This window comes from Monodelphis domestica, chromosome 2, assembly GCF_027887165.1.
Source record: "Monodelphis domestica isolate mMonDom1 chromosome 2, mMonDom1.pri, whole genome shotgun sequence".
Lineage (NCBI taxonomy): Eukaryota > Metazoa > Chordata > Mammalia > Didelphimorphia > Didelphidae > Monodelphis > Monodelphis domestica.
The window spans coordinates 503,842,326-503,865,409 of NC_077228.1; the positions used below are offsets into that span (position 1 = coordinate 503,842,326).

Here is a 23,084-nt window from a genome sequence, read left to right on the forward strand (position 1 = left end):
GTGGCTCAAACAACAGATGAATCCAAAGATCTGGTTTCCAGTACTTGAGCCAAACAAAACTACGACTGCCCTTTTCCTTTCATGGAAAGCACATCTATTTGGGGTCAACCACAAAGAGCCAGGTCATAAGGGAGCATCTTTATAACTTTACCTAACATAAGCACATCTAGAACTGCTTTTGCCCCCAGTGTGTTTTTACATGTCCAAAGCAGCCAATATTAGATGGTAGTCAAATTTCTTTAACTAGAAGGCTTTTTTCCTTGTGTGGTTATATGGATATGTTTGAAAACAATATTTCAAATAGGAACATCAGGTACTTACAGATTAAACTAACCTGTACTGGCAGTGCTGTGGGATTTTTCTTCTCTACCAGTAAGTAGCAAATGCTGAAATTCTGCTGCTAGTTAACAAAAACACAAATTGTATTAAACTGAGGAGTTCAATCCATAGTTATAAAGTCAATGTGCATTAAATTTCCTCAGAGCCTGCTATTTAAACATTAGTTATTTCTCTAAATGCCACAAAATTACTTTACACGGGCTATTAAATTTAGTGTGATCTGATATGAATGATAAACAGTGATTCCTCCTGACCAATGATAATATAATTTGCAAATTCTAATACTGATTTTGCCTTAGGGAAGTTATGAAGCAATTATTTCTATAAGAGCAGAATCTCAAGATAAAGAGATTACTTCTAAATTAAAGAAAATTCTACAACAGACAAGTGACTTCTTTTAAATTGTCAAAACTTAATTTGACAACTTCTATTGTGTTTAATTTCAATATTAAAAAGCGTTGCTATAGTTTCAATTAGAGGTTTTTTCTATTAAAAAGAATGATTATCATTTCCTCCTCTTTTTTCCTTGCCCACTGTATTTAGGTGCTCTTAAATTATAATAGTGGGTAATGACATCAGTGTTAGGTTCATGTCATTATACTAATACTTGTCCTTTCTAGTTTAAAGTGTTGAATTGTGTTTGAAGAAAATATAAGGAAAATTCAAGTTAAGATGATAACAATTTTCCCAATATGACCAAGAATTATTCATTACTCTGGAGGAGACAAAACCAAATAAGAAGCATAAATAGGAATCTTTCCTTCTAGGAAAACATCCTGCTAATGTCAGGCCAATATAGAATATCACCATTTAGCAGGAGGAAGCTAGTCTATCTTTGCCCCCCAACTATGTGATTTAAAATCAAGGCACAGAAGATCTGTCCAGAACAACATAAACACTTTAAGTTTGTTGGGGTTAAGGAGAGATCACCACAATTCCTTATAAATTTTATCCAGGTTGGACTACAACAGGAACCAATGCTAAACTCCCCCAAATCTTTATTTTTAATAAAAGTTCAGCAGGAAAGGCAAATTTTGGGAGCCTCTAAATAATCACAGTGTTAGTAACCCCCAATGTGAGTGATACTAAAGTAATAGAACAAATATCAAAATGATTTGCCAATCCACTCATATGGCAAAACTACATTTTGCTTAATGTTTCACACACCTTATCACATCCATAATTCATAAAAAGCAATTTAGTAACAATGAGTCAAAAAATAGCTTTCAATGAAAGTGATATAAGTAATCAACAACTAAGGTAGATTTTACTTACATGCACCTCCCTTGCAGTTATCCTGAGTAATTTGATTACATATGTGGTATTTAAATTCCAAGTTCCTAAAAGCTTAAATCTTTCTACTTATCATACCTTGATTGAGAAAGTCTTCAACTAATCTTTTATAGGCTCAAACTAGGTTCATCCTAGTTAAACACCAGAAAGTATCCTCTTTCGATCTACATTTAGGTCTTGAAATCACTTTTTTAAAATAGTACACACTAGATTTTTCATAAACACATTGGGGATTGACTTTTAACAGATTTAAAAATAGGTACTCTAACACTCAGGAAAGGGGAGGCAGGGAAGAAGAGCAACTCTTCCTGAGGGTCAAAAACATATTTACAAGGCATTCTTGCTTCTGTTAATAAGACAGCAACATTCCAATGATTCCAATGGATTACTTTGTAGAGTAGCATTCTTTCATATGCCACACTCACTCTTCATTTCCAACCAATAATAGGTTCCCAAGAACAGGAAAAAACTACAAATGCTTCAATGCTATGGTATGAAGATGATGGTGATCTGTAAATGATAGCATAGTCTAAACAGAAGTTTTACTTCCCCAATCTTTATACATTCACCTGAATACAATCCATAATGGGGGGAGTGAAGTGTGAAAATATTTTAGTAATTGAGTATTGACCACAAAATTATAAGCACCAACTATGTGCAAGGCACTGTACTAAATAAATGCTATAAAAAGCCAAGTGCTTCTGATTTTTAAAGGGGATACATTACATGTTATATATAAGGCATAATCAGGTGACTTACATTATGAGAACTATCAATAATAGTAAATAATTCTAGTTATGTGAAGGGGGGAACAAAGTACTAAGATAAGCGAGCAGGAAAAGTGACAACTTAAAAATTCAAATCATAAGTTAATTGCCAAAAATGCAATTAACAAAATCTTTATTGTACAAAGTTCTGCCAAGTGTTATTGTCTACGAACAACTGATACTAGAGGCAAAACCTGAAAAGCTTAGGACTGATTTTATGCCTCCTCTTGAGCCAACTATGTTAACTTGAAGAATTACAGGAAAAGAAAATCAAAAACAGAACATTTGGGATTGAATGACCCATGGCTAGATCAAAGGAGGATACCCATTTAAAACTATAAAGGTTAATTATTGTACAAAGCAAGAGAAAATATAAATGTGTTAAGAGTTCCTAGACCTCTAACTACAGAACAAGCATCAACATGCTTGAAAACAGCTAAGATTAATTTTAGTAAAATAAATTGTCTTTGAAAACAAGAAACCATAATATTTATCAAGTTTTACTACAGATATCTGAATCAATAGATTAGTTAAGTCTCATTTCTAAAATCCTACTTATGTATTAAAGCACAAACTAAAAAGTTTTATTCTTTTAAATACTTAACTATTCTTTTTTAAATTAGACTATTCATCTCCCTTCCAAAATACTACCCTTTAAAATAAAGGAGTAGTATAATCTACCATACTATAAGCATTGGTTCCTAAGCTAAGCTAAATAAGAGCTCTTAGTTGATTCAGGCTCATCTGGCATTAGTATTAGAATAAGCAATTTCCAAAGATTAGTATATCAAGAGAACACAAAATATATAATGCCTAATTCCATGGAAGAAGCCAAATATCTGGCTCTTCCTGTAAGATCCATGGTTATCTTTATAGATTTGTTGATAACTATTCAAATAGCGATAAAGAAGTTATTAAGAAAATCAATAAATTTTGTTACTAAAGAAAGTTAAGACATTTTAGGCAAGATTTCTATTATCCACTAAACACCATCTTTATAAAACCTTAAAAAAAAAACCATCTTTATAAAACCTTAAAAACAATTTGGCGATTTGGTACAATACTTTAATTTCAGGCTTCTTTCTAAGTTCTAAAGAGAAATAAAACCCATTATTTCTTTGATGCTTAAACTGCTTTTAACCTTTGTTGTTTGAAAAAAGACTGTCCAAGAGGCAGAACGGTGGGCCAAAACACTTAAAGACATTAATCTAGATTTAAGCTTTTGTCTCCCTTTGTCTCACCAAGTAAAATTTAATTAGAATAGATTGGGACTCTGTTCAGTTAGCCTGAAAAGAAACCTCAAAATTATCTCAACGTTTACAATTTTAAGCACATTACTAACTTTCAAATATACCACATTCCCCCCCCACCATTTTTTTTTGGCTGACTGAAAACATTAGCCAATAAGTAATCTTTCAAACTGATGTTTGTAATGTTCAAAGCTTCATTCCTTTCTTTTAGTAGCCTTCATAAAGTCAAATTTCTAGTCTCTTCCCACCTTCCCACTCTTCATAGGGGCTCTACATTAACATTTGCTCTAATGTGGTGATTTCAAAAATATTAAGTATTTACAGATAACGGAAGTTTGTGATTTTAAGTGCAATTTTTAATATTCAATTGCTTAATTATAGAACATGTATTGGTTTAATGTTTCAGTTAAACATTTTGGCAATAAAGTTTTTCATAGGGTATAAATACAAATAAAAATAGTGTAACTGAACAAATATGCCTCTAAATGAAGGGAACTATGTAGAGGTAGTCAAATAGATAATACATGAAATTAATTTCAGAAGAATCTAAATTTTTATAGCAGAATGATTTAAGATTTAGCTTTTCATCTAATAACACCACAGTCAAACATGAATATTAATATAGAGCCTTCTCTGCCAAAAGATTATAAAAATCCTAAATTTAATTAAATTTAGGGGCCTTCACCAAACTTGCTGCAAGTTTGGGGACATAAATATCCAACAGCCATAAAGCTGTGAAAGCCCCCATAAGGAATAAAATAAATCCCACTTGCCTCAGACTGAACAGGGCAACACTGAGACTCAGCCTCAGCCTGTCCTATGGCAGGGCTATAGGAAGAAGAAAATTTCAATTTTAGAAAAACATGACCCAATTAATTTTAAAGACATGCATAAAAAAAAATGAACAAAATCCCAATGATCACGCAAGCAAAAGAAAAATCAGCTTTTTACAACTGTCTATTATAATTTCATACTGAGCCCACATTTTTTGGGGGGTTGGGGATTTCCCCAAAGACCTTTAAATTATAAAGGAAGTGCTGAGATAAACATTTAATTTGCAGCTTGATCATTGGAACATTAATACACCTACTGAGAATTTTCCCTGTATCTCGTAGCATTTATTATGCTATGTCACTAAACTAGAAATGAACTAGGTGAAATGAAAACCCTAATCAGCCACCTGACCCTCACACTTGGTTGGCTGTCTCCCCATACAACTATTAAAATTCAAATAGAACAACTAGTGCCAGACAAATTTAAAGAGCTAATCTTGAAGGGAACTGAGAAACTGACAGACCAGAGTAAATTAAGTCTTGTCACTTTCTTTTTTTTAATGGAAATTATATTGCTGGCCTGGATAAGCCCAGTTCATAGGTTTTTAGATTCAATTTTAATAAAGTTCCAATTTAAATAATACAAACCACCATGGACCAGAGAAGCAGTTAGGCACAAGAAAATACCTTTTCCAGAAGCTTAATCATATTTTAATGAATGCATAAAGAGTTGCTTAAAGTTATCAAATTTTGCCCCACCCCCACAAGCCACTCATAACTACAAATGACGTTTAATCAAGACGAAGATCTTAACTTTTAATTAGAACTACAGAGAAATGTTACTATTTTGATAAATTGATGAAAGCTTTCAATGAAGACTTCACAAGGCATTAGGAATTTTGTTGTAAAATAATGATCTCTTTCTTACATGAAACAGAAATTCACAACTTTACAAAGATAAGCCCATAAAAGTAAATAAATTAAAGAGACCATTCATAAGTCATAGAAATCGTTCCAATCTACCAAAAATCTCCTTTTACATTAAGTTAGAATGAAATTCATTTAACATAAGTTTTAGAACTCTTTTTTTTGTTTATTCATGCAAAATACTTTTTAATCCTGTCATCCCTTTATACAGTTACAAGCTACTTTTGGCACTTCGGGACAGAGTACAATATTAAGATCCCTCTGTGGGTTCTTTATTTCCCAACTGTGTTATAACCAAGACCTGTGCAATTATTGGTGATCTTGCCAAAAGAGTATCATGGGATAGTAGCCGAAAGGTATTGATTGGTCCAAAAGATTTAACAACTTTTAGTTTGAAAATATTTATAATGCTGAGCATCTTTCAAATAAATGACTTAATTCAGAATTGGGCTTCTCTGAAACAAAAAGGCAAAAATACTGATAAATTTGAAATCAATCCACCCTCAGTAAATTCACTTTATGGACAAGCTTTGTGCATTTTTAGAGTCAAGACTTTTGTCACAATAATAAATATTTATTATAAAATATTTGAGTTTAAATTACATTTGTTTCACAAAGAATGTGAAAATATTTTATAAAAGTTATTAAATCACATCTTCATCCTCATATAAAATTTATAAGTAGTAATTTGACTCTAGGAAATAAAAGTTAATACCAACATGGAAAAGGTTTATGATATTATAGCTAAACCTTCCATAATACCAAGTATGTGTGTATGTGTGTGTGTGTAGCTATAAAATTAACAAAAACAAAACAAAAAACAATTACAGAATATCAGATAATTTATGATAGTTAAAATAAAAACACCTTATTTTCTACAAATGAAAAGCATAAGTCAGTTGATACATCAAGTTTTTAATTTGCTATGACAAAGCGAAAATACACACAATAAAGCCAGCGACTACAATAATCACTAGCTACATCTATGCAATCAAAAGGACTAACGTAGATGATTGAAGACTATAAAGCATATTTAGTAACTTTGCAATCCCTTATAAGCATAATAACAAAAAGATGCTCAGCATTACAATGACTAAAGTTATATATAATCAACATACTCTAAGGAAACTATGAAATTATAAACTATCAAATTTTAATTTTAGGCTACAAATTTTAAAAAATTGTAGCATCAAGTATGAGTTTTCAATGTTTTAAGACAAATATAGAAAACAAATTTATATCATGCAACTAAACTTCTAGAAGCTTGCACCTGGTAAGGCTTTTGAGGTCCATGACTATAGTATTAAATAAAACAATTGTAAGTTATGTATGTGTCTGGCACTAGAGTCTATATTTTTATTCAGCAGCAGCAGGGAGATGTGTTAAATTCATATATTAAATTTCTAAAGTCACCTGCAATATACCAAAAACCAAGGGAAGAAAGCACTAAGTGTTCATACACATTATGTAATGGTGTATTCATACTCTGCATTATGTCTAATGAAACATTAATAAATGAGTTAAAAGTACAATTTTATGTCTATTGCTCAGAAATAAGCAATTTTCACCATGCAGCTAAGGAGTAACCTACAATTCAAACACAAAATTGAAGCGTATATCAAAACTTCACCAGTAACTATGCATTTTTATTATATGTGGACATCTACTGTGGCATGCATCTGTACAAACCTTTCAGGCAGTGGTCCACAGCTGGTCATGAATAAAAAGGCATCAATTTTTCTTTCATTTTATTACAATTAAGTTTTAACAGTACAGAAAAGTCACAAGACCTTTAGTGGGTCAGTTTTGTTTTGTTTAACCCTGCAACATGAGGAATTCTAAGTACATTAAATATTGTTACACGTTCAGACTTCCAATGTACAGGTACTTGGAAACAGTTACAGCCCTCACCAAGCTATGTTGGGGACGTGAAGTCCAACAGCATATGAAATGCTGCGAAGGCATAACTTTACAAATAGCAACATAAGGTTACAGAACTTGCCTTTAAGGTGGTATGTTCATGTAATTCCAGCGCCTTCACAATTTAACGAACCATATTTACTATACTTCACTTCTAAAAACCTAGATGAAACATGAAAAAGAAGCCATACAGTATAAATTGCAACATCAGGAAAAGTTCCTGCTTTATTATTCCAAATAAAATTTTCCCGTGTAAAACAAAATGTCCAATAGTTCCTGGTATGTGGGAAGATAATGTTTGTTAAAGTCACAATGAAGCCTTAATTGACGAAAGCTTGGCTATATAAACAGCACAAGATGAGAAAAGGTTTAATCTCCAAACCTATTAGATTGGGCGAAGTAACATCAGTAACGGCCACCTTGCGACATTACAGGAGGTCTCATTCCCATCGGAGGTCGAGGAGGCCCACCTTGATAAGGGGGTACCATTGGAGGTCCCTGCCCATATGGAGGCATAGCCCCAGGAAGGTAACCTGGCATGCCTTGATGATGACCACCATACTGACCTATAAAACACATCCAAAGATATAACGTAGGTAAGGCGGCTTTTTACAACATATTTCTGCAATGTCAATTACTTCAAAATCTAGAAAATTCTAATATTCTATGTTTATAGAGTCCATTAAGTAAAAGTTTTTAAAAGGATGAAAAGAAAAGAATACCATGAGGAGGCAATGGGGGTCTCATTCCTTGCTGCTGTGGAGGGATTCCTGGCTGTGGTGGCATCATACCTCCAATTGGTCCAACAGGTGGATTACCCATAGGGGCTTGTCCTGGTCGTGGAAGATTACGCTGATATTTAGGTAATTGAGCCCTTCTCTCTTCCTAAGAGTGGAAGTAAGCAAAATGCTTTCAAAACCTCAATGCACACAACTTGAGCAAATACAAAGAAACTTGGATACAGTAACTTAATATATTACTCTAAACAAAACAGTCACAAGCCATCCTGGATTGAGACTGAATATAGTACTCCGAGTATTTTTCAACAAATAGGGCAATTGCCACTGGCCATCCAAAACATCTAGTAATTTTTAACATATTATAACTAAAGCATGCCTAGTAAGCACAGCATTAACATGTCTGTCAAACTATGTTTAAATCAATTTGATCACATTTAAAACATGGTCTTTTAAAATATGTTAACATGACATGAAAAAGAGTGAGTAATCTTTTTAGTATTTGTTTTGGTGACCTGCTAATACTGACACCTACTCAGATTTCAATAACTAAAATAATAAAAAAGGAAAGGAAGTAACATGATATACTTTACTTGAATTTCAAACCCAAATTAATATCCAAAATATGAAATACGGGAGCAAAGGCCTTTAAATGTTTCCTTTATAAATTAAGAATGGTGAATTTGTGCACATCGAATCTTTTAACACAAGGGTACATGCCTGTGTATGATCACTCTCAATAAGAGGGAAAATGCTGCTAAAACTGTTTTGCTTTTGTAGCCATATTGATTAGTGAAAACGGAAAACCACTTACCAGTGATATATCCTCATCGGGATGGATCAACTTACTGGTTGCACTGGTTGTTGTAAGTGTAGCTGGCTTACTTGTTATTGAAGCAGCTGGTTTAGCTGCAGTGCTATTCGTAGTACTAGTGGTTGAAGCAGTAGATTGAGTATAAGCAGGGAACGTAGGCTTGGGGGGTTCTGTGGTTGTTGCAGGAGTACTATTTAAAGGCTTGAAATCTGTACCAACAGGTCCTTGAACAGCTGCCTGAGCCTGTGAATTACAATCCTTAATCAGCAAAATTCTCAAAGACCCAAATAATTTTATTTAGGCAATAACTTTAAAATAAAGCACATAAAATAAGCTTGCCGACAATAAAGCACTCAAGCCTTAAATTATATCAAAGCAACTCAAGAACACAACATAAAGTCCCACAAGACCCAATTATGTCCTAAAAAGATTTATATCAAAAAGTACTTGACAAAAGCAACCACCAAAATATAAATCAATTCAAACTAACAAGACAGCATGTGTAACTTTACTTTCTTCCACCATCTTACCCCAAAATTTAAGAGTTCACACAAAGCTATCCACTTATTCCTGATGATCAAGTCATGTCATATACTGGAATACTGTGATTTGCTATTTTCACCATTCTAAATTAGTTATTTTAACAATTATTAATCTACATTGCAGCTCAAAAATGTTAGAAACTGCTAATGATTGCCACATTTATTATATCGTATTATAAACACAGTATCAGTAATGACTAAATACATCTGTCCTTTAAAAGCATCCTTTAACAAAGAGTACTGAAATGCTCTTATTAATTTTAAAAGTAGGCCACATCATCATCAGGCCAACAGAGTAAGATAAGGATAATTTATGTGGATTTTTAAATAAGGGATCAGTAGTTTTAGTAGTTTGTGTGGAAATTTTTTTATCACCAAAACTTAGAAAACAAAGCCAAATATTTCAACTTTAGTATAAATTCAGAATACTGAATTCCTGCACATTAAACGTGATGCATTAGATTAAACAGCATAAATCAAAAGAGCTTAATCATGCATCAAGCTAACCATTGGCCACTAAGAAGCATTAAATGCTTACATGCTTTTTAACCCTTTAGAGCCATAGAAATTTGGAGTTACTTTTCTATTGAGTTTATAATTAGCATTCATGAGTATAGTCATAAATAATTTTTTTAAAACTAGACATATCTCAATATAGAGGTTTAATAGGGTCCAAAGGGTTAAGTTGTAAAGCCTTTTGTTTTTTAAACTGCAACTTCCTGCGTACTTGTGCTGTGCTAGGAAACAGAGCTTTAGAAGATGCAGAGAGATTTTCTGAATTGGATGAAGCTGTACTTGAGCTTGTAACAGGTGTCCCCATCTGTAGCACAAAAGAAAGGAAACAGTGAAAAGTCTCCAAACAAATGGGTGAAAATAAGCCATGTGGTAGACTTTTTAACCTAAAGATTGAATTTTTGTAAATGAGGAATTATCTTCCCTGCAAAATAGAATCCAATTTGACTCAGTTATTCCAAAAGGCAGGCAGGACATGTTCATTTACAACAAACACAATCCAATGGCAATGGTCACAAGCCTCAAAGGAAAAAAAGAAACCCATGGAAGCCTATAACCTAGCTAACAATTTTTCCTTTTAAAAGAAAGTTCCTTTTGAAATGCTACCATGTGCAGAATATCCCAGAGATTAAAAAAAAAAAATCTGAAACAATGAATGATTCAAAGAACAAGAATTTGTTAAAACTTCATGTCATTCTATAACAAATGAATGCAAATACTTGTATTCATTTATTTAAAAAAAAACCCCAAGTACTAGAAAAATCAAAGTCTAAGTTATACTACTTTAATAACACTATTAAAAAAGATTACATCTAAAACATCATTTAAAAAGAAAAATCTTTCTTCTAAATGTTTCAAGCTCTTTCCAAAATTTGATTCGGAATCAAAATGCAAAAGAGGTCAAAGAATATGTAAAATGAATAGTAGTTTAATATTTCCATTAAATCTGAACACATTACTATAAATCAACTAGAGACCTAAGGTATGCTTATTGTCCTCATCCCGAGTCATAAAAACAAATAGTATAGTGCCTAGCACATATTTGGGAAGGGGATATTAACTTTCTCAGGCAACTGTGTCCTAAGAATATAAGAATAATTCGAATGGAGGCATATAAAAACCAAGCACTCCAAGCTCCTAAGTGCCAACCAAACTAAATTAAAATACAATTGGGAAATGCTTAACAATATATACAATAAGATATAGGTGTCAATTTGTGGTTCTAAGTCAATATGCAACTAGTAAGAATAGGTTTCTCTTATGAGTTTGAGGGCACAGAATTGCTTTTCAAAATGTTTGTGTTCAGCTAGTCTCAAAGTCATTTGGGGAAACAGATATCTCTTCCTACTTACAGCTCACCTGATAGAAGTCTGGATCCTTCTCTCTCATATCCATGAAAAGAAATTAACTTTCAGCTCCAGTCAGAGCCAAGTCAAGAAAAGTTGAAACTATAACCAAGGTCTTGACATGTGAAAAAGCATTGTAAGGTTTCTTTTTTAAACAGAATAATTAAGATTGTCTCCAAATACACAGATCATCCTTGCCACTACCTGGATAATATATGCTTTAAAGGATAAACTAGTATTTAAAAGGCTTCAGAAAAGAAACTGGCCTATATATAACCACAAGAGCAAGTATAAAAAATAGTGATTACAAATAATTAAATGCAAATATTCCAATTTTTATCAATGTAACACACCATACCTGTCCTGCACTAGGAAAAAGTGGCTTAGTAACTGGAGGCTGTGGGGTAGGAACAGCTGCTGCTGGTGCAGGTGGTCTATTAAGAATACCAGGTGCTGTTACAGCCTGTGCTTGAGTCATAGGAGGCATCCCAGGACGAGGAACAGGCGGAGGCATACCTATAAATAAGTAGAAATTTGGTAAGCCTATTATTTCATTAATGAAAAATTATTACTGCAAAACACTGGAACTAATAATACATGGAAAATTCCAATATTTCTGAAACAAAAATTAAGACACTGACACATTAATTCAACTATTCCTAACTGGCATCTGGCCCTAATGAAAAACCTTTAATCCATGCCCCCTTTCCTACTTTCTACATTCCTACAGTAGGCATTGGAAATATGCAGTGTAGTACACCGAGACAGTGCAAAACCTACATTCAGAGTTGAATTTACTTAAAATCTAGACTTCCTATGTGGATTAGTGTTTGTAGAATATTAAGAAACTAATTTCTGGAGTAAAAGACAAATGTGCATAAAATTAGGTATTTGTAGGAACATCCAAAACTATGTTCATAATGATGCAGAATCATCATTATAAATTCAATTATTATGCTATGATATAGTGCCATCTGAAATGTCTACTAAGGTGTTGAGAGTTCATTTATTAGTAGCTTTGTGCTTTAATTCTTTTACTAATTTCTATAGTTTTCTTCTATTTCCCCTCACTGAAGATACTGTAATTTCTCACTGATTAGAGAACTGCTTAACTCTCTAACAAAGCTAGTCAGTTCTATCTCAATAAAAAGCCTAGGGGAACCTAGGTGGTTAAGTGGATTGAGAGCTAGGCCTAGAGTCCAGGAGGTCTTGGGTTCAAATCTGGCCTCATACATGTCCTAGCTGTGTGACCCTGGGTAAGTCACTTAACCATCATTGTCTAGCCCTTGCTGTTCTGCTTTAGAACCAATACACAGTATTGATTCTAAGACAGAAGGTTAAGGTTTAAGAAAGAAAGAAAAAATAATAATAAAAAGCCTATTGATAGCTGAAAGGATTGACTTTTGAGCAAAGTGCATTAAATGCTCCTGGATAGACTGATGAGTTCAGTTGTTCAAAAAATTTTAAGACCATTACCTTACCTTCTGGCTTAGAATCAAGACAAGTATAGGTTTACGAAACAAAGAGTTTAATGACTTGCCCAGATCATAAACCTAGGATGCATCTGAAGCCATTGAACCTATGACCTCCGATCTCTCCCCCTTTTCCTAGTTCTCTAGCAACTGAGCCACCTAGTTGTCCCGTTCCAAAGTCTTCTACTGATTTTCTGGTTGTCAGTTATAGGAGATAGCTGATGGTAACAATTCCATGTTTCAAACCTCAAAAGAAACTCGGACCATCACTAATACCTCATTATTTAATATCTAGGACAACAGGTACGCAAACTTAAATGTCAAAGCGACAAAACTCATGCTATATGAGTATTCTACATTCCCTACCTGGTGGCATACCAGGCATAAGAGGTGGTATTCCTGGTCCAGGTGGCATCATTCCACCCATAGGCATCATTCTGTTGGAAAAACAAATTTTAGAACAAACATAACTTAAAATATGAGAGTAAAATATAGAAGATATCTTGACTAAAGACTTGAAGTAATCATGGATTAAAGTCTTTAAAAAACTTCATTTTAAAAACTCCAATCAAGTTCAAAGCACACACAAAAAAACAAAATATCACCTTATCCTTCAATAACCCCTCAAAGACTAAATATTCTTTTTAAAAAAAGTTTACCAGAAAAAAGAAGTCAGTCTTCTTGCCTGTATTTTTCCTTAACAAATGCCCTACCAAATTAAATATCTAATGTTTTCTTCCTAAACTTTTGTTTAAAATGAGTTACCACCATGAGATATGGTAGCACTTACTCATAAAAGAGAAATGTAATACTTTTGCCTGCTACAGAAAACAGCCATGAACATGAGTGAAATGGATGAAAGAATTCTTTTTTGCCTCAAGTCTCTTATAACTATATAGACTGAGACAAAGTATTTGCTTTCTTCGTTTTAAGGATTAGTAACTAACCAATTTATTAGTCATCCAAACAAGAGTATTCCCCATAATCTAAAAAGATCATTTAACTACTAAATGTACACATTTCAGTTGCACTCTTCCCCAAATAAATTTCTTTCCAAAGGAATAAGATAAATATTTTAATCTCTCAATTCCTAAAACTCAATCTGTTGTGAACTTCAAAAAACAATTAAGTATAACTTTCATACCTAAACACGTACATTAAACGTGTGATTTGGGTAATTGCTAGTAATCTCAGAACAGATGAAACCTTATTATAAAATATCCAACAAGTAGAGATTGAGACAAAAATAGTTTTAAAATTTAATAAAACTTATGTTTAATCTGGGAGTCTAAATAAACCATTTCTCTCCCGCTTTTTAGATACCAGTTGTCAAAGAGCTTTGGAATTTTCAAGGTTGGTGAGAAGTTATAAACTGTTGAAGTCAACTGAATAAATATCATTATACATAAAAAAAATGACATCATGAATGTACCTCCTGAATTACATTATGAATGAGATGCTTACATGTTTTCACCGCAAAATGACTGGGTGTATTTTCTCTGATGATGCAATCTGTGAAAATGTATGACAAAATCAAAATCTAACTGTGATTTTCAAAATACAGTGGGAGTGTATTGTCTACCTGTTATAGCCAATAAGATAAAGTAAAATCCCAGGGACCTCATAGTTATTTAAATTTTTGATGTTTCAACAAGTAAATACATTACAAAGTTTGCTTTTGGTCCAACTGTGTCACAGATAAAAGTTATAAACTTCAGAAAACTGTGGTTCGATAACAAACCATCTTAATTTACGGTAATAACAACTAAAAGAGATGGCTAATGAAAGCAAATTGAAACTAAAATTTCATTTTCTGCAGATGCAAGTAATTTCTAAAATAATTTGCAGCTTAAGTCTTCTTAACTTCACATGTTCACAATTTATAAAGTCCACATATTGAACAAGTAAACAAAACAATTGCTCTTAAATTCATGTTGAAAAGGACCAGTAGTATTAGGCATAAACCAACTAAAGCAGTTATAAGAGAGAGTATCCTTACCCAGGTGGCATCCCTGGCATAACTGGAGGCATTCCTGGCATCAGAGGTGGAACACCTGGCATTAATGGAGGTATACCTGTAAATTTAAATTTTTTCCAACAGAATTAAGTTATAATCTAACCGTTACCAAGTCTGGAAGTACAATAAGCAAGTTAAAAAGCCACTTAAAACTAAAAACATGGTCCTAAAACCCTGATTTCCTATACATTTTAAGTTACTTAGGTGTTACCTGGAGGCATTCCTGGTGCTCCTGGCACAGGTGGCAATCCTGGCTGTGCCATTGGGGGGATATAACCCTGTTGGGGCTGAACAGGTTGGGGCTGAAATGAAGTTGAAGCTGTAGAGTCATCATCATCATATTCATCTGAATCATCTTGCTGCTTCTTTTTTTGACTCTCTGCTAATGAAATTTAATTTTTACAACAGGGCAAGAAAAAAAGCTTAGAACGGTGTTACTTATTACTAGGTCATTATCACATGAGGATTTTGTTTCATTCCATTGGTTTCAAGCCCTCCCAACCAACAATCAGATGGTCTTCATAGACTGCTGTAGTCAAAATAATTCAGTTTCTGGTGACTAAACTTTCCTGTGATAAAGGTCTCAGTAATTAGCTGGATTGGTACTCATATATGAAGTACAGACCACTGTATAATCTGTTCTCAAAGCCTTTTCTGATTAGCAGGCCTTATAGAGCTTGCTTATACCATACTGCCCTAATTTTAAAGTACCTCTCCAGCATAATCCACATAACATTACTTTGAATGAAATGTGAATTTACTGATGGTGTGACCTATACTGACTCCAATGATGCAGATCAAACATCACATCTCCTTCTTTGTGACTGTCCACATTCTCCCCTTGAGAAAGGCTATCTATGTAGAATATGGGCTGTCTGTTGTAAAGAACATTTACTATTTGACCTACCCGTACCTCCTTTTTATTTTAGTCATACATTTCTGGTATCTTTTATATGCTGCTGTTCCTATGCAATTACTAATTAGAAATGAATTATAGTCTACACATCCATCATAGTTATTGCCCAATGGATAACTATCAACTATGATTCTTTAGAGGTTATGCTATTTCATAACTAACAACCATACAGCATCAACAAATTTTTGATGTTAAGATGGGTCTTTGTTTTAAGAAGCTTGAAGGATCATTAAAAAGTACCATATAATTTCCCACAGATAATCTAACCTGAAAAAGGAGGCCAAATATCTTCCTACATGTACTTTACTGTATCTCCAACTTATCTCCAAGTCCATCAATTTCCTTTCAGCTCATCCCCCACTTAAAACCATCTTCCATTGTAAAGGACTAAATGTGTTTCTTTGTAACCATCACTAATTAATAATAAACACCTACTTCTACATGTCCCAAGTCTTTTCTAAGATGGCAAATTACTTCCTGATATGGTTTGAGAACATAAACATTAATACTCACCTTGAGTTTTCTGTTCCAGAAGTCTTCTCCGTTCATCCATGTCTTTTTCTGGAATTCCTTCCATACCATAGATTTCCAATTCAATGTCTGTTCTCCCAGGTATGGCATTTGGTACAGCATCTATTGTTTCTTTATGCACCTATCACCAAAATTTATTGTCATTTCAGTAAGATAAAGATTAAGTTTGGCTTTGTGAAATTTTTATCAAGTTCTCCACATGACTTGTCATTTCTTAAAGTCACCAATGTGTAAAAATTGGTTAGCATTTTGAAGAAACCATCACTAATGTGTAAAAACTGAGAAATGGAAGAGGGTCCAACATAAAATATTAAAGTTTAAATTACAAAACACTGTGAAAAGATTTTATTTTCAAGAATATCTTGGATTGCTTCTAGGTCTGTTTTCAAGCAGATTGCCTATAAAGTTTTAATTATTTAAAAATCTATTTGTAATTGATAACATTTGATCTGTAAATTAGTTTTAAAATAAACTTGTGGTATTTTCACATTATATAAATTTCATCCAGTATACCTTCCCTTTTCAGTCATCCCCAGTAAAAAAAAAAAAAAGACATTAAAAAGGGGGAGGGGGCAGCTGGATAGCTCAGTGTATTGAGCCAGGCCTAGAGAAGGGAGGTTCAAATCTGACCTCAGATACTTCCTAGCTGTGTGACCCTAGGCAAGTCATTTAAATCTCATTGCCTAACCCTTACCACTACTCTGCCTTGGAATCAATATACAGTATTAATTCTAAGACAGAAGGTAAGGGTTAAAAAAAAAAAGGAAAAAATGAGACAAATAGATCAACTTAGTCAAGTCAAGAAAACCTACAAACATATGTAATATTCTAAACTTATGAACACCCTGCTTCTACAAAGAAATTGAAGGGGAGTCTTCTTAATCTTTTTTTTTTTAGGTATATTTGTTGTTTCTAATTTTGCAACATTCACTTTCCTTATAGCTGTTCTTTCCATTTATATTGAAGAACTATACTTTATTTTCTTGGGATCTGCTCACTTTCTATATTAGTTCATAGAAGTCTTTCCATGCTCCTCTATATTCATCATGTTTATAAAATTGTTTTTACAAGTCATTGTTTCCCAAAAAATTAGTCATAACCCTCCTAAACAGTTGTCTTACTTAACAAAAATCAACATAATTGCCTGTTCACTCATTAAATCTACCCCCTCTTTTAGACTGCAAAGCAAATGTCTATCACAGATTACTAAAAAATTTGAGTTCAAATTAAAGTTATTATTCCTCAAGAAATTAAAAATATAAGCTTGCATGGGATTTGGGAGATTGGGGGTAGAGGGAGGGCTGTTTGTTAAATCAGGTTTCTGAAAGGAGATCAATAATTTCTATCAACTTAAATAAAACATGACAAATGAGTTTATCCTGTCACCAAGTAAACAGATCAACATTTCGCTTTCTATTATACTTGATGGAAAAAAAAAATTTAGAACAAATGGTTACTATGAAGACATCTTTTCTGGGTATCAGATGAAATGTTTTTTCCTTAAGAGCTGGAAGAGACTTTACAATCTTGTTTTAGAAACAAGGAAAATGGTTTTAAACGGTTGTGATTTAAGGATATTTACAACCAGAAGCCTAGACCCTGAGGTCTTTCTATTTTCTAGGTACAAGGATTTACCACCTTTTAAAACCTAAACCACCTGTTCTAATATGGTTATAAATGTCTTAATATACTTCAGCAATAGCCACTCTCACCTATTAACTAGAGTAACTCTTCCAGAAGTAGAAAATAATACTTATTTCCTCCTTTTCCTACCAGTAACTTCTTTTTAGAAGATAGCGGATTAGAGTTCTTAAAGGTACTTAGAAATCTCAACTTTTCTGAAAGATTTAATGATGAATAACAAATTCAAACATCCAGATTATTTGAAAATGCCTAATACTGTCAATTAAAATTATTTTTGGTAGATGTATAACCCATGATTCTACTGGCTTAGGTAAGGCAAACATAGTTTTCTTCAAGTTACTCAGTAAATAATATCATCCTTATTCACTGAGGTAGAGGAGTCAGGAAGCTCATGACCCAAATCTAGTCTCTCACATATACTGTATGACCCTGATCAGATTACAACCTTTCCACATTTCCAGCAACTCTCAAAAAAGGGAAGTTATATACAAAGGTCATTTTAGTAGAAGTATTGATTGGTAAGCAAAAATAGCATTGATGGGGGAATTTTCTATACTGATGAAAGCATAGATCAAAACTATAAGAAAAATGGTATTTTCCTACAAATATTCAACACCCTTACCTATAACATCCCTGATAAAGAAGGAAGAGGTTAAGTAAACCTATTTTACCTGGTAGAAAATAGGAATCCATTACAGGTTTCCTAGGACCCTGTTCTAGGGGAAGAAGGAAGTTTCTTAGATAAGGCCTCTGGCTCAAATTCAAGAGCCTGTAATTCTAGTTCCAACTCAACTTGCTGTCTTGACATCCAAACTTCTTTATCTGCAAAAACGGAGGTCTACCTGTCACATCTAGCTCATTGTTTTATTAATAATCTATGAGATAATATGCCAAAAACTACTATTGATCTTTGCATCAAGATTTTTGCTGTTTTGGTTGTGTTCCACTGTTTGGGGTTTTCTTAGCAAAGATATTGGAGTAGTTTGCCATTTCCTTCTCCAACTCATTTTACAGATGAGGAAAGACTTTAAGTAATTTGCCCAGGGTCCAAACTTGAACTAAAGTCTTCGGAACTGCAGGCCTAGTGCACCATCTAGTTGCCCCTTTATCAAGACTATATTACTACTAAAACTTGGGAGAAATCATTTTGCTTTTCTTCCCCCACAACCCACCAAAATCAGTTCTCACTCTAGAGATCAACACTATGGGGTCAATTTTGCCAAAGCTAGGGGAAATTCTGTTGAATCAGACCCTAAAGTACTTATTAACAAGATACATTCTAAAAATCGCTTCAAAATAAGTTACAAAGTTTTCCTTACTCAAAAGTAAAAAGACTTGGAGAAACTCAGCAATAGACCTAATTGAGCTCTTTCATTCTATAAGAGTACAATAAAATGTAAAAATTCTCCCTTAAAAAAAGTTGACAGGTAAAACCTTTAATTGGCAATGGATAACAGTAGTTAATTAAGCACAAAATAAAATTGTCTATTACTGTTTGCAAAATTGAAACCACTATCAGATTCCTATTCTCCAGATACCTGGTTTGTACAGCACTCATAATTATGTTAAAGGGCACAGTCACATAACTTTAGCTATTTTTTTTTTTTAAACCCTTACCTTCTATCTTGGAGTCAATACAGGCAGAAGAGTGGTAAGGGCTAGGCAATAAGGGGGTTAAGTGACTTGCCCAGGGTTACACAGCTGGGAAGTGTCTGAGGCCAAATTTGAATCTAGGACCTCCATCTTAAGGCCTGATTCTCAATCCACTGCTACTTTAATTAAGAGTCTGTGCAAAGCCCCACCTAAACTGCTTTAAAGTTACTTATAACTAAAGACCAAACAGGCAATAATTTGCATTTATAATTTACAGTAAACAAATTTGAAACATAAATTAATCCAAGTCCTTTCCCAGCATGAAGGAAAATATAATGTGGACAGTACTTTTATAGATTAAAAAATTAAACATGAAAAGAACCTTACCTGCATACAATGAATAGCTAAACCAGGCCCCGTGTAGAGTTTTTTATGACATATGTGACATTTAAAGTGCTTTGCTTTTTGATGCTGTATAAGGATCTTCTCATCATCAAAATCTCTGTTACAATACCTGATTATATAGTTAAGGAACGTAGAGTGGAATACAAGTGTTAATTGTGCCTACAAAGAAAAAACTATCTTATGATATCCAATCGACTTTACAACTTTGACATTCAGAATCTTTCAACAATTTTATCTATTTTTTACACAACTGCATAAACTCTCAAGTCTCACCCAGTCCGGTTGGTTTCTTCACCACCACCCCAAGAAGGATTATAGATCCAGAACTAGAGCTTCTCATGTGGGGCTGTTCCAACTCCCTCAATTTATGTAAGAGAAAATAGGCTCCAAAAATATGTAGGACATCTCACCCTTGGAATCCTTTCTTTCCTTATTTTTACATTTAAAGAAAACTAATATGTCTTTTTGTCTCTTAAAGCATCCTTCAAATAAAATTATGGAATTGAATGCTTGAGAAAAGTCTAAGCGGGCAGCTAAGTAACAGTGGATAGAGTGCCAGGCCAAAGGAACAGAGTTCAAATAAGGCTGCAGACACTTCCTACCTATAACCCTAAGCAAGTCACTTAATTTCCTCAGCCATTACCACTGGGCTGCCTTGGAAGACTCCACCATTTCTAAGAAAGAATGGTTTAAAAAAATAAAGTCCAAGTTGGAACAGCTAGGTGATGCAGTTCATAGAGCAGAAGTCATCATCATGAGTTCAACTTAGGCCTCAGATACATCCTGTGTGACCCTAGGCCATTCACTTAACCCTGTTTGCCTCAGTTCCTCATTTGTAAAATGAGCTGGAGAAGGAAATGGCTCCAATATTTTTTTTTAATGTCCAAGTTATCTAAATAGAGAAACTAAAAGTTTATATTCTTTTCACATATTAAATTTTTATCAGAAAATATTTCAAGGGAAACAAAATTGGTTGCTCAAAACACAGTAGGTCCTTATTAACAAGGTCCTTGAGGGTAAAAACTATGATTTCTTTACAAACCCATTCAGCACTAATTAGCAGAAATTAGAAACTGCCTCACTGTGTGGCCTTAGTTATTCAATTGTGTCCTACTCTTCATGACCCCATTTATTTGGAGTTTCCTTAAAGAAAGATACTGGAGCTGTTTGCCAGTTCCAACTCATTTTACGATAAGGAACTGAGGCTAACAGGGTTGTGACTTGCCCAGGGTCACAAAACTAGGAAGTGTCTGAGGCCCGTTTTGGATTCGGGAAGACTTGGCACACACTCTGTGGTTTTACTGAATAACAAGTTGAAATCACCTTTATTAGCTGTCACCTTTTGGATCAATACTGTTAATAATTCTATTCCCACAGCCTGCCGCTCGTTTTAATTCAACAATCTACGGCAATTATCCCTCATTTCCATAGATACAGTACATACAGTAAAAAATATGCATCATCAGTTAAGATCATTCAAAACCCTTTCCTCCTCTCTCCCCCACAAAAACTCAAGTTTTCAAAGGGTCATGGACTAAAAACGGAAGAGACTATCCAATACAGTTTTACGGTCGGGGAGCTAAGTGACTTGCTCAAGGTCACACTGGTAGGTATCAGGGGCAGAATGAGCCACGGACAGGATTTTTCCCCCTCCCTTGTACTACACGGCTTTCTTTTAGCCAGTTTCTTACGACATTTCTTTGGTGACCTTTACACCGAATACAGTAAGATGCCGGGCAGCACCAGGGGGAAAAGGAAACGCCTACTAGGCTCCCATGGGGCGGAAGCCCTCGCCCGGCTTTTTCAGGGAGTTTAGCCTTCGGCCCCCTTCCAGCCTCCCACGGCCCCCAAAGCCGGAGATTATGCCCACGTCCAGATCAAAGCACAGAGAGAGAAGCATGGACGCGAAGCCGGTCCGAGGGGGCGTCTGCTAGGCCTCCCTCAGCAACCCCCCCCACACCCCCGCCCGGCGGCCTCCTACCCTCGCCCGCCGCAGCCGCAGCCACAGCCTCAGACTGGGCCTTCCTTGCCCCCTCCCTCGCGGCTACGCGACCTCTCTCCTCCTCTCCCCCGGCAGCCTAGGTCTCGGACCGGGCCTTTCTCAATCCCTTTGGGCCCCCGATCCGCAGACTCAGCCTTGCTCTGGGTCTCGGTCTGGGCCTCCCCCTCCCCCCGTCCCGCAACCCTAACGGCCGCCCCCGCGGGGCCTCGCCCGCCAACCGACAAAGGATACCAGCACCAGGGCTTCAGCTGCTTCTTCTTCTTCCGGCCCATGGCTGCCGCGCTCGAAGGACGAAGGACAGGAGAGGGAAGGAGAGGCAAAAGACGAGAGACAAGCAGGCGCCCGCTGCCGCACAGTCCAACACAAACGCCGCCGCGTCCCACAGGAAAGACACAAAATGGCCGAACGCCTCGCTCCTCGCCCCTCCGCTTCCCGTCAGGCAACGCGGCCACGGGCGGGGTGAAGCTGCGGCCAGGATCACGTGACACGCTCTCTCTGCCCCCTCCCCCCTATCGCCTGGACGAAACTAAACTCGAGACGCCATTTTATCCTGAACGCTTGCGCAATCACGCCACGCCCTACTTCCTCTTTCCTCCAGTGCTTCTTGTAAACACAGCGTCAACTTTCTTTAACTAGAAGATACCCCAACAACCATCTCTTCTTCCCTCTCTTCAAGGGTAAAGGTTATACAAAATTATTTGCATTTCCTCAATCTTGAACTCTGCTCCACTATGATTTACGAAAGGAGGAATCGAGTTAAAATCCCGCCTGAGACACTTTATAGCCGGGAAAATCACTTTACCTTTGTTTGCTCGTTTCCTCATCTGTAAAATTGGGTAATATGTACTAAGCCTTGTCTTGAGGGTCAAATAAGATAATCCTTGTAAAGAGCTCGGCACAGAGCCAGGCACATAGTAAGCACTATGTAAACTTAGCTATTATTGTTGATTGAATCTGAGAATATATACACTATGTCTGGTGAGGTGAGAATTCCCCTGTTGATATAATCAATCAAAGGGAAGGAACTGTTCTAGAGTTGGAAGGTAGGTGTAGGATGCTTCCAGCCTTTGGATGAAAGGAAATGATGCCTCCTCACCACCCCAGGGTTTATGAATTTTGTTGGTCTAATAAACTGGAGAAGATAATTTTTTTCTTTTTTTGTCTTTTTCTTAATGTTTTATCTTTATTCTAATAAGTATAAGTTTCCACATAAGTTTTCCAAAGTTATATGATTTGTCTCCCTTCTTTCCTATTCACGTTTTCTTCCTTCTTTCATCCACCTC

At 35.0% G+C, this 23,084-nt stretch overlaps 1 protein-coding gene across 8 annotated transcripts; it reads right to left on the reverse strand.

Moving 5' to 3' along the window:
* Positions 1 to 6,244: 6,244 nt before the first annotated feature.
* On the reverse strand, positions 6,245 to 22,525 carry ZNF207 (zinc finger protein 207). Of its 8 annotated transcripts, none has more exons than XM_001368119.5 (12): positions 22,033 to 22,525; positions 19,782 to 19,908; positions 16,140 to 16,278; positions 14,922 to 15,089; positions 14,693 to 14,768; positions 14,158 to 14,205; positions 13,060 to 13,130; positions 11,580 to 11,737; positions 10,090 to 10,182; positions 8,821 to 9,063; positions 7,992 to 8,154; positions 6,245 to 7,835 (listed from the first exon to the last, which is right to left on the reverse strand). In XM_001368119.5, the coding sequence occupies exons 1-12, from the start codon at positions 22,071 to 22,073 to the stop codon at positions 7,675 to 7,677; spliced, it is 1,488 nt and encodes a 495-aa protein (XP_001368156.1). In that variant the 5' UTR covers positions 22,074 to 22,525; the 3' UTR covers positions 6,245 to 7,674. The 8 variants fall into 8 exon arrangements, with proteins under 8 accessions (XP_001368156.1, XP_007485611.1, XP_007485613.1 ...); XM_007485549.3 differs by having other exon boundaries at positions 14,922 to 15,092; positions 22,033 to 22,263; XM_007485551.3 differs by lacking the exon at positions 14,158 to 14,205 and having other exon boundaries at positions 22,033 to 22,352.
* Between the last annotated feature and the right edge of the window lie 559 nt (positions 22,526 to 23,084).

Excerpts from the sequence above, each read along its gene's own strand:
- ZNF207 (XM_007485549.3), bottom strand. The coding sequence starts at position 22,073 with ATGGGCCGGAAGAAGAAGAAGCAGCTGAAGCCCTGGTGCTG. Across the intron at positions 14,769-14,921 it reads AGCACCAGGAATGCCTCCAG|GTATACCTCCATTAATGCCA; the intron begins GTAACACCTAAG and ends TTAAATTTACAG. Across the intron at positions 11,738-13,059 it reads TATGCCTGGTATGCCACCAG|GTATGCCTCCGCCTGTTCCT; the intron begins GTAGGGAATGTA and ends ACTTATTTATAG.